Below are 16,436 nucleotides of genomic sequence, written 5' to 3'. Positions count from 1 at the left end.
TTAAATCACTTCGATTGACAAATACATGCATGTATGTTCCTAAAACGGGTACACTACACGACTAAACCACTGCATGTTTTAGATGGCACAGAAATGTTTATTCATATATAGTTGAATACTTGAATATAGCAGTTACATTCTAGCTAGGCTTGCTTCTAGCTACTGGTTTATTTCTTAATATAGCATTCAATAGCTCCAGTTGGCTGCTTGTGTGTGAAATAATCAAGAGTACGACTTACCGGCCATTGAATATGGATTTTAAACTCACAACTACTATAGTAATGACTGGTGAGAATTTCTTGAATACACTATTCAGTACAAGAAGTCTAGTTCTCTCTATGTTTTTCCATTCCAAATCAATAGCTATGGCTTTCAAGCTGATTGCCCCCACTTATTCCATAACGCCAACTTCCCTTCTTGGCATATTTTTCTTCTGCCATCTTTTTTTTCCTTCTTTCACACTCTATACACAAGTAGGAGAAAATGATAACAAAGTTAAAAGCTACCAAAGGCTCCAACTTAAATCTGGAGTTGGACCTGAAAGTTTTGCCTTTGATTGCAATGGGGAAGGTCCATATACTGGTATATCAGATGGTCGTATTTTAAAGTGGCAAGGTCAAAGCCATGGTTGGACTGAATTTGCCGTCACTTCTCAAAATAGGTATGCATGCAGGCCTTAACTACATCACATTTTGATTGTCTTAGGCTCTTTAGCTACCAGATATTTTGGTTCATATATGTACTTCTATATATAAAGCTGCTTGTGATTATCGAAAAAAAAAAACTGCTAGTGGTTCTGCATGCATCACTTTAAACTGCTGACTAGCTATTTATGTATGTACTCACTTTTACTGAGTATTCGTAAGGTGTACCATATTCATTTATCTTCACAATCTTAACAACTATTATGGTTATCATGTAATGTAGATCGACTGCCAAACCAAAAACGAACTATTATGGTTCATGTAGAGAAATGTAGATTTGCGAAACAAAAAACATTGATGACAAGGGAGATATCACTTATCAGAATCCCTTTGAGGCTTTGACACACACAAACACGCAGAAGAGTCAGTGCGTGGTTGATGACTTTTGAGAAAACAACTTTTGGACTCTTGGTTGATATTTTTATAGTCGCAGATCGTATATATATAATTGCAATATTATTATAAAAAAAAAAGATATGACACACACAAACACACAGGAGTGTCGATGTTTTTTATTTTTTAAAGATGATTCATTAACTATTTTCCATCTAACAATCTTGACATGAGAGGTAGCAGATTACACAGGTCTTAAGCTTGTCTAGAAGGTCGTCTAAAGTTTGTAGGTCAAAGTACTGACAATGAGTAAATACACCGAGAAGGAATGGTGTGAACCCTCCAACACAGGTTGAACTGGCACGTCGGTTTCACAAAATAGGTTTTGTGGTATAGAATAAAACACAGTTGCTGCTATGTTTTGTAGGCCTGTGTGTTGTAATTTGCAAATTTACATCTCACAAAATCTCAAAATAATTTCAAATCGTGAATACACATGATTATTCACTCTTATTGAACAGTTAATGAGTCTATTCTAGTAATTTCGACTTTTGAAGACCATACATATGTCTGTCTTAATCTGTTGAGTTGGTATGATCATGTGACAGGCGGAGGGAAATCTGTGATGGCTCAAATAACCCCACACTCGAACATGTATGCGGGAGGCCACTGGGCTTGCAATTCAATAAGAAGACATGCGAGCTATACATAGCAGATGCCTATTTTGGGCTTTTAAAGGTTGGGCCCAGAGGTGGGGTAGCGACACCACTTGCGACTAGTGCAGAAGGTGTTCGCTTTTGGTTCACCAATGCTGTTGATATCGATCAGGAAAACGGCTTAGTTTATTTCACAGATAGTAGCATTTGGTTCCAAAGATGGTAACCCCGGTTCCTTTAAGCATGTCTTGCCTTTTCTTTTATGTGTTTTTGTAGATTAACTAAGCCACTGCAGTATTTTATCTATATATGAGCCACGAGGTTTACTAGCCTTAATAGCTTCGTCAAATTCTTGCAGGGCATACCTGTTATTACTGCTAAGTGGTGATAATACAGGAAGATTAATGAAGTACAACCCTCAAAATGGAGAGGTGACAGTTTTACTAAGAGGTCTCAAAATGGCAAATGGAGTGGCTCTAAGCAAAGACAATACTTACATTCTTGTTGCAGAGACCACAAGGAGTCGAATTCTGAGGTATTGGCTTCAAGGTCCCAAGGCGAGAACTAGTGACGTATTCTCGCAACTCTCAGGCCACCCTGATAATATCAAGAGAAATTCTAAGGGAGAATACTGGGTTGCACTCAACAATGGAAGAGGAAGGCTTGCAAAGTCCATTGATTCAAATCCACAAACGACGGCCCAATCAGATACCATCAGTACGACAATGACATTTTCTATGGATGATACGGTGGCGGCTCGACTTGATGACAAAGGTAAGGTTGTCGAGGCATTGAGAAGCAACAATGGAAGGAATCTAGAATCAGTCAGTGAAGTGGACGAAAACAATGGGACATTATGGATAGGATCTGTTGTTATGCCATATGTTAGCTTCTCAACAATTTAATATCTTCATTAAGATAATCTGATTGATTACCTTAATTAGTAGAATATGCCAAGGTTCACATTTGATGTTTATGCTCTTATCATTAACATCTGTAAGCACATCATCGTAAGGGGTATAATACTCTTGTATGCAAAAACCAATCTTCTTCATCCATGAACTCATGACGTCAAGGTCTAACCAAACTACTTGAAACCTACTCTCAAACAAAAAAAAAATCGACATGTTTGAAGTTACAAATTCTACAATGGAGGCTCCTTATTGAGATATAATAACTTCATTAAAGTAACAGAACCGTTTTATCTTCATTTCAATTCATTCCAACCAATCTGTACAGGAGCTCAAAAGGACCAAACAAAATCCTTTCAGACATTTCTTAATTGTCAGAAAAACTTATTAACATTCTTTTTGGGTCTCCTCTGTTTTTTTTTTTCTTTCCCAAGTGTTGTTCGTTTCCCCCTTGTTGACAGTCTCTTTGTTTAAGTCTAACTCTATAATACTCCGTCAACATACTTTGCAGGTTGTCGATCTAAAAATTATCAATAACGCATACATACACATCTTATTTCGTAAAATAAAAGAAAAAACAGATTCGGAAAAGATCTCTCTAATCTCAGCATATGCTATATTGGAAGAACGAAAAAAAATTCGAAAAGTGGATTCAAAATTCACTGGCTATGGCGAAGTATACCATACACGTCCATGATGCCAGGAGGAAATACGGGATCTGTAGCAGCTCTAACAGCAACCTTCGCGAACTGCAGTCACACTGACAGGAGGCGTAAACAGTGGACCAACAAGTGGAACTTCGGTTAAGTGGTTTTGCATGTTGGAGAACCTGTGGTGATATTGTATAGAGGTGTTACTAGCGAAAAAGAATGACAGCATTGAGAATTGAATGTTTAAAGACAGTGCTTTAATATGTCTTCCTAGCAACGTAAAGAAATTAGGACATGTTGGAAGCCAAAATCCCTCAACGCACAGCCTTGGCCTGGTTGCATGTGGTTATGCTGAATTCATAAGCTGTTTCCAGATTTTCGAAGATACAACGTTACACAATGTACTGTGTTCTAAATATATGCAAAGATGCAACGGTAAAACGTGACTGGAAACAGCACCAGAAAGACAAATTCCATAATTATAATTATTAATATCTTGTTCAACCAGGTCTACCTACAAGTGGAGTTGAAATGTTGAATACGTGTCTACTAGATTCCAATTGAAAAAACGGCTATGATATTCAGTTTATTAAAGAAATGCAGCCTAAGTGGTTAGGTGGTTGCAATGTTGTTTTGGGTTTTTGAGACTCCAACCTGACAATTTCAATAGCTGAGAGACCTCATACCAAGGACTAAATAAACAGGATGAAGATTAACGTTAAGAATAATAACAACATGGTTGTAAACCATAGTTAGTAGGAGAAAGAGCCTCTTAGTAGAAGTATACAGTAATTACTAGCGAAGAAGAGAAACCTTACCATCTCCATTGGTGCCCCGATAATACCTAAAGGTACCTTCATGCTCCCCACCTGGCGTGTACCATGTATAAAACCTGGCCTAAGAATAACACCTGAAAAGGAAAGGTTTGATAGGTTCACCACTTTAATATTGTTCATTTCAGTAAAGCTTTTAAGTATGTGGATCTCAAGTAATGTATGGGAATGTCCATAGGGGTAAGGATGACATGTATAGGTCTAACGGTTGCCTTTGCTACGGTCACAAAGATGACCACAATTTCAACATATGTATTTTCACCTATATCCAAGTGACAATAACTTTCACAGAAGAAAAATAGGCAAAAAACATTAATGTATTTCAGAGAATCCAAAATCCAACGTCCAGTTCACTGGCTTGGTAAATAGTCTCCCAACGTCACCAAATAGAAAATCACTAACAGTTAGAAGGCTGACCTCCATAGGGGAATCTAGTGAATAATTCTGTCTCAGCAGCTCTCTGCATCATAACAATTTAGAGGTTAATCAATTGACGTAGAAAAAGTGAGAAGCAACATTTTTATCTTGTATGATAACTATTGCACAAAAGTACCTTTCCCTCATAATAACCTTGGAGTAAATAATTCACCAACCCAAAGTCAGCAGCAGATACATATACAAATCGCTTTACGCCTGCATGGAGAAACAAAGAAACTTTCAGCAATTTGTTTTACATGGAAAAATCAGATTATCAAGGGAAATGGCAAATAAGATGGACGATGGTTCTTCATAGTTGAGCATTTCACTGAAGAACTTTATACAAAACTGACAAGTTGGGGTAGGTTGAACCACCAAATCCAGACCAGAAGGTCATACTTGGTTTACCCAGCAATTATCTTACGTTTTTTAAATAAAAAGAAAACAAGACCAATTGAGCCTAACTTTATTTGAAAATTATGCCTTAGTTCTACTCCATTTGTCACATTTTCTTTTAATTAATTGATAATAGCTAAGAAAATACTAACAAGTATGATTCCTTACCATGTTCTGCAGCAGCTCTGATGGCATTGATGTTTGCAGTCCCATTGATTTTATACATTTGAGAGTTTGATCCAAAACCTCCAACACAAGATATCTGCGGAAAAAAAGAGATATAAAAGAAGAAGAACCAAACATTAAGGGAAAAAATAGTAAGAAGAAAAATAAGAGTATGAAAGATATACGTATTCCTTCGATAACATATTACATCTAGATCGAGTGACACATTACTTCCATGTCAACTCCACCTCCCCATTCTTGTGACATGGAAGTAAAAATCATATGTTATGAAATAGATATGCAAAACTGATTTCTTAATTTATTTTTTTCATCAAAAAAATTAAAGATCATGAACATTTAATATACCAATAATCGTAATAATAATGTCATTAATGCAAGTATTATTATCAAATAGTAGTAGTAGTGAGAATGATAACAAGAACTACCAAATCTATTGGATTAGATGGCTATTGCACGTTATGAAAGTTGAATCAAAGATGCAAAGTTTTGGATAAAGGATGACATACCACAAAGGTCACCCCCTTCATTGCATCTTGTAACGAATCAGGCATCAGCAGGTTTCCTGAAAAAAAAAAGAGAGTAGAACAAAAAACATTACAATAACTAGAATTTCTTAACAAATGCAGCAGATTTTTTATTTTTTATTTTTTTGACAAGTGAGGCAGATGAAAAATAATACAAAAGCAAACCAAAATGAAAACAAAAGTCAAAAGATAGTGAAAGATAACCTTGATGCCAATCCACATTGCTAGCCCAAGAGTCCTTTATGGATGACCTTCCGGACCTGAAAGAAACAACATATGAAATGAAACAAGGTTGACATTAATTGATTAAAAATCTTCATCATAAAGGTCTCTTCTCTGCTCCAATATTTGTCTAGCAATTTTCAGTATGAAAAGTTCTTCTCACCTAAGAACGTTAACCCTCCTAAAACAGACTACCGCTTCCCTCCCACTTTATTACGAGGACAGCCTACTTCCTCCAAGATGCTTACTAAATTAAGGTAAGACGCTAACAGACGTATGCTTTTTATAGTGGAAAACATTGGCTAGCTACAAAAGAAAGTCTCTTTCGGGATATGAAAGTTGTCTCATCAAAAGAGGTCGTATATTTAAAGTCTATCATAACTGGAATTCCAAGATTAATTAAATTTGGTTTGTATCCAGTTAGTTGATAAGGGGAAAAGTACCTGCTGAGACTAGCAACTGATAAACCACGGTCGAGAGCTTGTTTGCAAACATGTGAACCAACAAATCCATTTCCACCCAAAACAAGCAACTAAAAAAAAAAAAAAAAAAAAAATAATAATAGTAGGTAAAAATGAGGAAGTGAATAATAATACCTTATCTGATGGAGGTGGTGGGACATTTACAGTTTCTGCTTCCTCAACTTTAAATGCCTGATCAACCGTGGTAGATAGTAATCTACCGTTTCTAGATAAACCTGCCGCACTGTTTCATCATAGAGAAAATATATATTAAATGATAAAATATGAAAAAGAAGGGAAAAAGTTTCACATTGCTTACTAGAGTTTTGGGAGTGAGTGAATCAACCGTGACATGCTTGTCTTCATTTCTTTCTTTCTTTCTTTCTTTCTTTTTTATGCGATGGTTCAAACAAATGGAACGTAGGACTGACCGACTCACAAGTCTCTTCGTATTTGTGGTTCACACGTGCCTCAACTTCTTTAAATGCGATTGCTGTTCAACTTTTCTAGGGGTCTCTTCGTACTTATATCATCACGTTTCGTTGTTTACACCCCGGCGTTTTAGAGCATGTCCAATGGGGGGTGTAAAATAACACCTCCACCTTCGTGTTATTAGGATTTTACAACTCTAGGTGTAATTAGATACTATTGTATAGCTTATAAATATCTATATTATGTACTCTCCTATGGAGAAGTGTAAAAAAAATTAGATTTTAAATTCGGACGTCATTTAAAATGATGTATCTCTTTAATTTAAACTAGAACGTCACTTAAAGTGACGTTCGAGTTAAAAAATTATTTTAGAATTAGAAAGGGACGTTACTTAAAGTGACGTCCAAATTTTTTTTTGTTCGGACGTTGGTTAAAGTGTTGCTCGAGCTATTTATCAACTGATAGCGGGATGAGGAATTTCCCACTTCTTCTATCAACTAATACTCTATTATCTACGGTATACCACCTCAATTGAAAAGAGTTTTTTGATATTTGGAGTGTAAATTTTACACTTTATACGGTTTACACCCTCCATTGGAGATACCTTTATCAATTGAGCGGAGCGAACGTTATGGGCGAGTGGGCTATGCGGACAAAAATTCATTTGGTTGGTTTCTGTCTATCCGTCCTCATTCCTCGTCTCTCCTCTTCATTTCTCTCCCTCTCCACTCACGCCCCACTGCATAGCAGTATACTAGTATAAATCAGTGAACTTATATATATGCCAAATTAAAAGTTTAAACCTATCCAAATATCACATGTCAGACCAAATAGAATAGTGGAACGTCTAATTTAGGAGTTATCTGGGAGAGGTTCACACCTAGATCTGTGTCCCATTTATGCTATAGTGGAAAATACTTATTGACTATATAAGGGAGAGATGGGGTCTTTGGACTATCAGGTAGGAACGTCCTTGGTGCAATACTAAGACCAATTAGTTTATGAGGACACTCAAGGTGCGTCATAGATCCTCGACAATTTTAGGACGGGTCTAGAGACGTAGTGTTGCATTTGGAGCATACATACGTTGTCCAGTTGGGAAAAGAGGTTGTCAATACTACCTCCTAGCGCATCGACTCGTGGGAAACATCTAGATTCTCGTCCCAATGCCAGTCTCAAAGCGACATGTGTGCTTAGTCTCCTCTCGGATTCGACTGTGGGCAAACGGGGTAACCCTGTTGGGGATTATACCAATACCAATCGATTCCCCCACTACACAGATAACTTGTATATGAACACAATTCAATTCCGGACAAAATCTAAATATCAACTACAACCTATACTAACATGCCCAACTCGCTAAACAACTATTAACAACAGATAATAATGTAAAACAGTAAAAGCAAACCACAACACAATACCACCCGGATAGAAGTCATCTTCACTACAGGAGAGAAGATCTCATCAAAGTCAATCCCTTTCCTTTGACCGAATCCCTTCACAACAAGGCGAGCTTTATGCCTTGGGTGAGGATTGTTCTCCTCATGCTTGACTTTGTATATCCACCATAGTTCGTGATTCCGAACGAAACTTCGGAATTCCGCTCGGAATTTCGGTTTTTCAAAAAATCGAAAATTTAAATATAGTGTCGAAATAATTAAAATTCAGAAAGAATTCGAAATTCCGAATTCTATAGGGTCGAAATTTACTGGATTTCGGTTTTTAGATTTACCGGAATTCCGAGAATTCCGAAATCCCGAACTATGATATCCACTTATTCTTGAGAACTTTTCTCCCTGTGGGTTTCTCAACTAACTCATAAGTGTGATTCTTATGCAAAGAATCCATCTCGTCATGCATGGCCTTCAACCACTTTTCTTTGTCTGTACCTTCAAGTGCCTCTTGATAGTACATAGGTTCTCCACCATCCGATAGTAGCACGTACGTATGTGGTGGATACCTGGTTGAAGCTAGTCTCCCTCTGTCAGACCTCCTTGCCCCATCTGCTGGTGCCTCAGGAGGTTGCACTTCTGCTTGCTCTGGTGGTGGTTCATGCATCTCATCTGTATCTTCTATACCAATAGGTTCTATTCCATCATGAGCAATAGGATTCTCATCATGAGCTTCAAACTCATGGTTCTCTGCATTCTCAATGCCTTCTGCACGTTCCACAATAGGAACTTCTGGTTCTGAATCAACAAGATCATTGGTGAAAGCTTGTAGCTTCTCACCCTCCTCAAAGTCTGCTATGGTTTGGTCTTCTAAGAACATAATATCTCGACTTCGGATTACCTTCTTGTTAATCGGATCATAGAGTTTGTAACCAAACTTTTCATCTCCATAACCCGGAAAAATGCAATCGCTGGGCTTTGTCATCAAGCTTGGATCTCTCATCCTTCTAATATGCACAAAATGCCCCCGCACCCAAATACCTCAAGTATCCATAATCAACATCTCCGCCGACCATATACTCTCTCGGATAATCACTATTCGTGAGGCTTTGCGGCGACAGGTTGATCACATGCACTACCAGACGCATTGCTTCTACCCAAAGAGCTTTTAGGTAGCTTAGAGTGAGATAGCATGCATCTCATCCTCTCTACAATGGTAGTGCGGTTCATTCTCTCTGCTATTCCATTTTGTTCATGGTGTCTTGAGAACGGTCCGCTTCATGACGAATCCCATGACTCGGGCAATACTCTTCAAATGGCCCAATGTACTTTCACCCTCATTATCCGGCGAATACATTTCAACAACTTCCCATCTCTCTTTCCACCATGTTTGTGGAATTTCTCAAACACGCCAAGTACTTCATCCTTGGTCTTCGACTATAGGCCCATATCTTTCTTGACGATCATCAATGAATGTCAAGAAGTACGGCTCCCCGGTGGGACTTTACTCTCATAGGACCACATAAGTGCGTATGCACTAGTTCAGGGCGATTGTCCTTTCGTGGAGATTGGAATCTTTGGAAAGACACCCCGTGTTGCTTTCCTACCAAATAGTGAGTACATGTATCTAAATGTGTACCTTTAATGTCCGCACGGCCTTTTGCTTAGCAAGAACTTCCATCCATTTTATGCCCATGTGACACGGTCTCTTGTGCCACGTTCGATGAAGCTTCTTCGCCACGATTAAACGCTTTTTACACAAACTAGCCTGTGTTTTTGTAAAGAGAGCAAGTTTTCTTTCCTCCTCGCGCTACAATGGAACCTCTCGCCGGTTTCCATACCCCGCTACCAAACGAGTTTACAAAGCCATCGTCATCTAATTTCCCAAATTAAATTAGGCTTAGCCGTATGTCGGGGGACATGTCTTACATCCTTGAGTGTCAAGGTGTAGCCGACATTGGTTTCTACATGAACATCTCCAATGCCTATAATCTTTGAGACGCTTCATCGTTACCCATCCTTACTTCACCGTATTCACCACGGTAGTAGGTAGTGAAGAATCCCCGTCGCGATTGTGGACGTGATAGGATGCTCCCCATCTATCACCCACTCAGATATCCCGACATGAGGTACTAAGATGGCAAGACACACCACAATCGACACAATTCCCACTTAGGTCGCCGACTAGTGCGGTAGTATCTCTGCTTGTGTTTCCGCCTTCCTCCGCACCATGTCTTCATGTACACGCTATTCTTCTCATCCCTCTTCGTTGTTCGCACTCATATCCGAAGTGGCCTTTGGTGGCACAATAGTAACATTGCCTCTCCGCCTTAGGAGTTCTAGCTTCACCCCTAGATTTATTCGCCATCACCTCTAGAACGAGATGGTTTTACGTTTCGACCTCTCCCCGTTTCTCTGTGAAAGGATCTCCGAGTGAGAGGAACCGCTTCTTGTACTCCTTTCTAGTCTCCTCATTCAACAAAGACGTGGTAGCCATCTCCATGGTAACAATTCCATCCTTGGGTCGCTCCATGTAGAGAAACCGCTAATGTCTCCCAACTTTTCGGGTAGAGCCTAATAGAAACAAAGCCTCAACTTCGTCTCCCAAATTGATCTTCATCAAATGCATCCGATTGATGATATTCTCAGTACTTCATTAAGATGCTCAAACATTGAAGAACCTTCTTGGTACTTCGTGGTTCGCAAACTTCTTAACGACTAGCACTTTGTTTCCACCGACTTCCTCTCATACAGTGTCTTCGAAGTTTCTTCCACGCATCGAGTCGTAATCTCTTTTAAGGACACATGGTGAAAGACACCGCCATCAATCCACTGTCGAATGTATCCAATCGCTTTACGTCAAGCTTTTTCCACCCAAAATTTCATCGGGCCTTTTTCTCGGTTTTACTCCCTCATTCTCAATGGGAAGTGCCAAGTCCTTGCGATTATAGCAAGTCTTCCATCTTGGCTTTCCGGATGGTGTAGTTCTTCCTATTCGGACTCATCATGCGAGTGTTTACCGAATGGTCCATCTCTACAAGTTATTTAACCTCAAATCTTCTCTCGAATTTCAGCTCAAACCTTCTTCACCCAAGATTCGGATAACACCCTAGGCTATTCTAACCAAGGCTCTGATACCACTTGTTGGGGATTATACCAATACCAATCGATTCCCCCACTACACAGATAACTTGTATATGAACACAATTCAACTCCGGACAAAATCTAAATATCAACTACAACCTATACTAACATGCCCAACTCGCTAAACAACTATTAACAACAGATAATAATATAAAGCAGTAAAAACAAACCACAACACAAAGATTTACCGTGGTTCGGCCAATGATGCCTACTTCCACAAGAGCTAGTTCTTTATAAAGTGGGAAGGAAGATTACAATCTCTCATTTTCAGTCTCTCACCTTACTAGATCACTCTTATCTCTTTACAGGGTTGTATCTCTGTAAATGTTATTTCTCAATCTTGATAGCTTTCAAGATTGGGTTTCTCTCTTTGTTTTAGTCTGGATTCCAATCCTTCTGACTTGGTTAGGTTCGGTTTTCCAAAACCTTGATTTTGGTTTTTTTTTTTCAAAAACCAAATTTCTCATGATTCTACCGTGGCGAGGCCCACGAATTAGACTCGGGCGCTGGCGCTAACGCATCGAGTCCGAGCGGGTTGCGCTAACGTGACGGAGTCCGAGCGCGCTGGCGCCGCCTCGACGAAGCCGAATTTGCTCCGTTTATCTCCAACTCTGTTTCTCTCCTCATGTGAGGGATAACTCCAACAAACCCTCCGTCTTGACTCTTATTTCTTTCTCTCTTCTTGAAAACGAGGAAGTAGAACTTGCCATGCCTGTGGAGTAAGTTTGGCGCGAAATATTTGCACGTACTGCTTCTTCTTCTTGTAATATTTGCACGTACTGATGACACGTACACTTAAAAGAGGTTCATATAGACTTCAAGCCAATACTTCCTACCCGTTTTTTGCTGAGGCAAGCTTTCGTCAACTCGATGATGTCTTCTTGCAGGCTTGCACAATATTTCTTTTCATTTCTCAAACTTGCTGTTTTTTTTATTCTCTCTTTTTAATGTATTTTAAGTTATATATACATGAACTGGTAATTACTGATTCAATCAAAACTTGGGTCTTATTAGTTCACAAAATTTAGCAAAGATCAGTGTTGACTAGATCATAACTGTGAAGTGCTTGGTTCACACGCAGTAAGATTGTTATTATGTTTTTTTAAGTCTTTGGTGTCTTAATAATTTGATTGTGGAAGAGTTTCGTAAACAAGAAAAATAATGATAAACTAGAGATTAATTAACTTAGGGGTCGTTTGTTTTTCTGAGCCTATGAATGCTGAATGCTGAATGCTGAATGACTCATTCTCTGAATGCTAAATGCTGATTGCTGAATTCTAAAAAACATGTTTGTTTTCTGTTAGAATAACCTGGCTCTGAAGGCTCAATATAAATCATTCGGACAATTTTACTCATGCTATCTATTTTAAACACTAACTTGATTTCTTGTTAAACAAAATATATATTATATTTGAGGAGAAGAGATGGATTATCGAAAAATAAATGATAAATAAATTTATTTAAAATATGCTTTCACAAATATATTTTAACAGTTTATTTTTCATATTTTGTTTATTTTCGAATATATATATATGTAATTCTATTTTTAACAAAGTGGATATCATTCACCCAAAAAAATGAAAAAACCCGTGACGCCAACATCAAATTTTGAAGAACTTATTTTGAAGCCATAAAAATCAAGGTAGGAAAGTAGATGGGTTCTTAAGAAAAGGCAAGAAGAGACTTTCTTGTTTCAAGTATTAGAATTTGAAAGATTCAAATTTTGGTCTTTGAATCTTTGAATGCTAAAAGTACCACTGAATGCTTAAACTACTTCAAAAAAACAAACAAGTTTTGAACTTCTGAATGCTTAAAACTTAAGTTTAAGAGGCTCTGAATGCCTGAATTCAAAAAAAACAAACAACCCCTTAGTATACCAGGCTGCTTATTGTATAAACACTTTGCATGTACATGAATCTATTTTATTAAGTAATGCAACCTTGTTGTCAAAGTCAATTGTATGAATTCTAGTAGACACTAGCTAGAAATGTAAGGAAAAAACAATTGAAACCATTATCATACATGGATTGAATAGTTTAGGACAACTATACTATGAAAGAATGCTAATATTCATTGGACAATCCTATAAACAATTTTTAATTTTTGAGTATGCAGGGGTTCTTCCCTTTTTGGTTGACTTGGTTTATTATTGATGTTAGAAACTTGATTCGTTATAGATTACATAGGAAGAAAGTGGCACGCAGTCGCCGACATGAAGTAATTATGCATCTAAAGAAACTAGAGTTCAATATCTAGAGGTTTTAATTTTCTGCGACAAAGTATATATAAAGTTAGAAGCATATCAATTTTGAAACATTACTAGCTCCCTGATTAAAAAATCAAAGATTTGTTATTTAATGGATCAAGAAGCAGTTCTGCTCTGAAGAAGGGTATCTTCAGACAGGACGGTAAAGAAGATAAAGCACAGTATTTGTGGATATATTGGCTGTACTTCTTTAGCGAAATCTTGTAAGGTAGTTTTCAATCATTACTCGGGAGAGTAAGCAAGGTTAATTCTTTCTCCAGAACTCAATATGCCACTGCTGCTTTCTCTGTGCCTTACGCATGAGCTCTTTGTATTGGTGCCTTGTGGTTACAAAACTTAATATTCTTCTGAAAATTTTATCAAACATAGAAGAGGAGAATCTAGTTTTTGCTTGTCAAAAATGGCCTTTGGTTGTCAAAAGGACAACTCCTTAGCTTACAAAGAAGACCATATCATGATTGTACATTTGTACCCTTTGTTTCCCTCGAGTCAAAAATATCTTTTTGCACTATATCATAGAGCAGTATTCATATGCAATAACATGTCTTTATCACTTTATGTACAACACTGCTGCTCCTTGCTAAAATAGGACACGGAAATCAAACTTGCCTTGCCAGCCACTTTGCTCAATGCTATAACTTAAGATAGCATCCAGTGATCATAGTAAAGGGAATTTGTTCCTTCAGAAATTGGTTCTGGTGATTTGATTCAATTACTAGCCTTTTGTTACAGTGCACCTATGACATTACTAATCTGTTTGGTTCACTGCATCATACAGACTCAAACAAGAATATGGCTTGGAGAAGTGCTGAAGACAAGATTGGATGAAGAGATAAGTGTTACTGATTTACTCGCTGATGGAATATTGTTGTAAGTTCTCGGATGCTTTTCTCGTGGTTTTTATCATTTCTACTATGTTTGTTGTTTAGGTTAGGATTATACAAAACTTTCTTCTATACAGAGTAGATATTGGAAAAGGCAGGTTATAAATGTTTAGATAAGTGAACAGGAGAGTCAACTGGTTCAGTTCGGCATCCGCTTCACGACTACTCTTCTTTATCTGTTATGGAAAGTGGATTAAAGAGAAATATCAGAAACACAAAATCTTCCGTTGACTGTATGCTGATGGTTTTACCATTTATTTCTTTTATAGATTTGAAGTGTCTAAAGTTATGTGGAAAATGCTTTTGACAAAGTTTATGAAGCTTGGATCCTCAAAGGCATTTTTCTCTAAATCAGTGGGGCATCTGGGAAGAGTGTTGGGAGGTACATGCCTTACTCTAATGTTCACTCGTTTCTCAAGGTAGGATGCATTGTTTTCCTTTTTATTATTTATTTTTGTAAGTTCATTATCATTTATTTAATAAAATGGTAGGGGTTTGTAAGTTCATTTTCCTTTATTCACCAATTTACCTTTTTGTTATATTTTGTTAAGAAATGTGGTTAAACTTCTTTGTTCACTGATTTGAGTCACTTTGCATATGTGAAAGGTACTTGTAATACTTTGTATCATCGAAGCTCTTAATTATCAGTAAGAAAAACCCTACTTACTTAAGGATATTGTGTTACAGATCTAAAGACCTGATAGGCCCATGCATCTAATTGACGTAGTTGTAATCAGTATTTAACTGCAGAAGACGGATGTTTTGGCTCTCTCCTCATTATATGTACTGTCTGTTTACACTGTTAATCCTTTGAAAGTCTAGTCTTTGCCGGTGAACCAAACATGGTCTAGTCTTTTTTCTCCAGTAAAGTTTTTTTACTGCAAAACAAGCGCATATAGACCACCATAATATGGTGGCGAATAACAATATCCTCCTTGCTATTCTGTCTATGGCTTGTATAGTCTACTCTTTGACTTGTTACAAACTTCAGTACTTTGAGTTCGATTGGTTTCAATGTTTTATATAGACTAAATTGAGGAAAAGAAATGATTTTCTTACTCTAACTTTGTATTGTTCCAGTTTAGCTTGAATATCTCATTAGTCATTCCTTAACCGACCTTATAAGGAATGAAGAATGAGAAATCTAAAATGCCAAAACGGTCCATTTAACCTCATTTTTATATATGTTAAAAATCTTCCAGTGATTAATTGAAGTCTTTTCTAACTTTTTCTCCTTTCCTCGTCTTTAGATCTGCCAAGTCTTGGGATTGACTGGTATCGATCTCTTCTCCCCGTCAGATGTTGTTGAGAAACGATACTACTGAAGAGTTTGTTTGTGTATTCGTTACCTCTCAAAGAAAGCCAGATCTAAAGATTTAAATGTAAGAACCTTTACAAAAAGTTCAGTGTGAAGTAGTAATTATGTATTCGATGATTAATTTTGTATTCGATATGATTTCTGTTACCACTTTTACATGAAAACACTCTAAGTTAAGGGAAATCTGTTCTTTTGGTAGGTTCCAGATTTTGATGTTGTTACCTATACGGTAGCGATGCCCAAAGATATGGTTAAAGGCATTTGTAATAGCTTGGTGCAATCACAATGTAGATCTTCAGTAAATTCTGCTGGCTGTAGTACATACATTCTTTCAATACCAAAATATGGACAGGTTACCTCTAAGTTGCACTCACTGGTTCAAGGAAAAAAGGAAGTAGGATACTCACATAGATACATTGTGAAAAATTTATATCCAATATGTATTACTCGCTTTTAACTGTTCCTCCATATATTTTTTATACTTTTATTTTGCTTTCTAACTGTGCAATTTGCACTTCTATTGCAGAGATACTGGGCTTTTGACAATGGAAGACATTATGATTCTTGCTCTGAAGAATCTGATAGCACAGATAGCAATTATCAGGTATTTGGATATTATATCCCTGCTTCAACTATTTCTTGTGGTGGTGCATCCCTGTATTCAGATGCAGAGAGTTCAACTTGAGGAAGTACCCTGGACGGGAGAAC

At 37.4% G+C, this 16,436-nt stretch overlaps 2 protein-coding genes and 1 pseudogene across 8 annotated transcripts; 2 read left to right on the top strand and 1 right to left on the bottom strand.

Moving 5' to 3' along the window:
• The first annotated feature begins 345 nt into the window (after positions 1-345).
• On the top strand, positions 346-2,744 carry LOC147521690 (protein STRICTOSIDINE SYNTHASE-LIKE 10-like). Its single transcript, XM_086581006.1, has 3 exons — positions 346-661; positions 1,646-1,915; positions 2,052-2,744. Exons 1-3 carry the CDS (start codon positions 366-368, stop codon positions 2,596-2,598), a joined length of 1,113 nt encoding a protein of 370 aa, XP_086437132.1. The 5' UTR covers positions 346-365; the 3' UTR covers positions 2,599-2,744.
• A 387-nt stretch (positions 2,745-3,131) lies between these two features.
• Positions 3,132-6,775, bottom strand: LOC147521689 (uncharacterized protein At1g32220, chloroplastic-like; annotated as a pseudogene). Its single transcript, XR_015206557.1, has 10 exons — positions 6,613-6,775; positions 6,429-6,537; positions 6,276-6,364; positions 5,815-5,870; positions 5,593-5,648; positions 5,069-5,162; positions 4,641-4,720; positions 4,505-4,547; positions 4,073-4,164; positions 3,132-3,433 (listed from the first exon to the last, which is right to left on the bottom strand). The product of XR_015206557.1 is annotated as an uncharacterized protein At1g32220, chloroplastic-like (transcript).
• Positions 6,776-7,689: 914 nt separating this feature from the next.
• On the top strand, positions 7,690-16,423 carry LOC147521688 (uncharacterized). 6 transcript variants are annotated; one of them, XM_086559074.1, is made up of 6 exons: positions 7,690-7,954; positions 14,305-14,396; positions 14,680-14,829; positions 15,661-15,792; positions 15,928-16,080; positions 16,255-16,423. In XM_086559074.1, the coding sequence occupies exons 1-4, from the start codon at positions 7,892-7,894 to the stop codon at positions 15,680-15,682; spliced, it is 327 nt and encodes a 108-aa protein (XP_086415200.1). In that variant the 5' UTR covers positions 7,690-7,891; the 3' UTR covers positions 15,683-15,792; positions 15,928-16,080; positions 16,255-16,423. The 6 variants fall into 6 exon arrangements, 3 of the variants coding, with proteins under 3 accessions (XP_086415200.1, XP_086415199.1, XP_086415193.1); XM_086559073.1 differs by lacking the exon at positions 7,690-7,954 and adding an exon at positions 11,846-12,111 and having other exon boundaries at positions 14,680-14,792; XM_086559067.1 differs by lacking the exon at positions 7,690-7,954 and adding an exon at positions 11,846-12,111.
• Positions 16,424-16,436: the final 13 nt, after the last annotated feature.

Source organism: Coptis chinensis, chromosome 1, assembly GCF_015680905.1.
Source record: "Coptis chinensis isolate HL-2020 chromosome 1, ASM1568090v1, whole genome shotgun sequence".
Lineage (NCBI taxonomy): Eukaryota > Viridiplantae > Streptophyta > Magnoliopsida > Ranunculales > Ranunculaceae > Coptis > Coptis chinensis.
The sequence above is the reverse complement of the archived record's forward strand: the minus strand, read 5'-3'. Positions and strand labels throughout refer to the sequence as shown.

What these genes read in the sequence shown, in the direction of transcription:
- LOC147521690 (XM_086581006.1), top strand. Translation starts at nt 366, where the DNA reads ATGGCTTTCAAGCTGATTGCCCCCACTTATTCCATAACGCCAACTTCC. An exon ending in GCCGTCACTTCTCAAAATAG is followed by an intron (nt 662 to 1,645) that starts GTATGCATGCAG and finishes ATCATGTGACAG; the next exon opens with GCGGAGGGAAATCTGTGATG. An exon ending in AGCATTTGGTTCCAAAGATG is followed by an intron (nt 1,916 to 2,051) that starts GTAACCCCGGTT and finishes AAATTCTTGCAG; the next exon opens with GGCATACCTGTTATTACTGC.
- LOC147521688 (XM_086559073.1), top strand. Translation starts at nt 12,043, where the DNA reads ATGACACGTACACTTAAAAGAGGTTCATATAGACTTCAAGCCAATACT. An exon ending in CCTACCCGTTTTTTGCTGAG is followed by an intron (nt 12,112 to 14,304) that starts GCAAGCTTTCGT and finishes TGCATCATACAG; the next exon opens with ACTCAAACAAGAATATGGCT. An exon ending in TCTGGGAAGAGTGTTGGGAG is followed by an intron (nt 14,793 to 15,660) that starts GTACATGCCTTA and finishes CCTCGTCTTTAG; the next exon opens with ATCTGCCAAGTCTTGGGATT.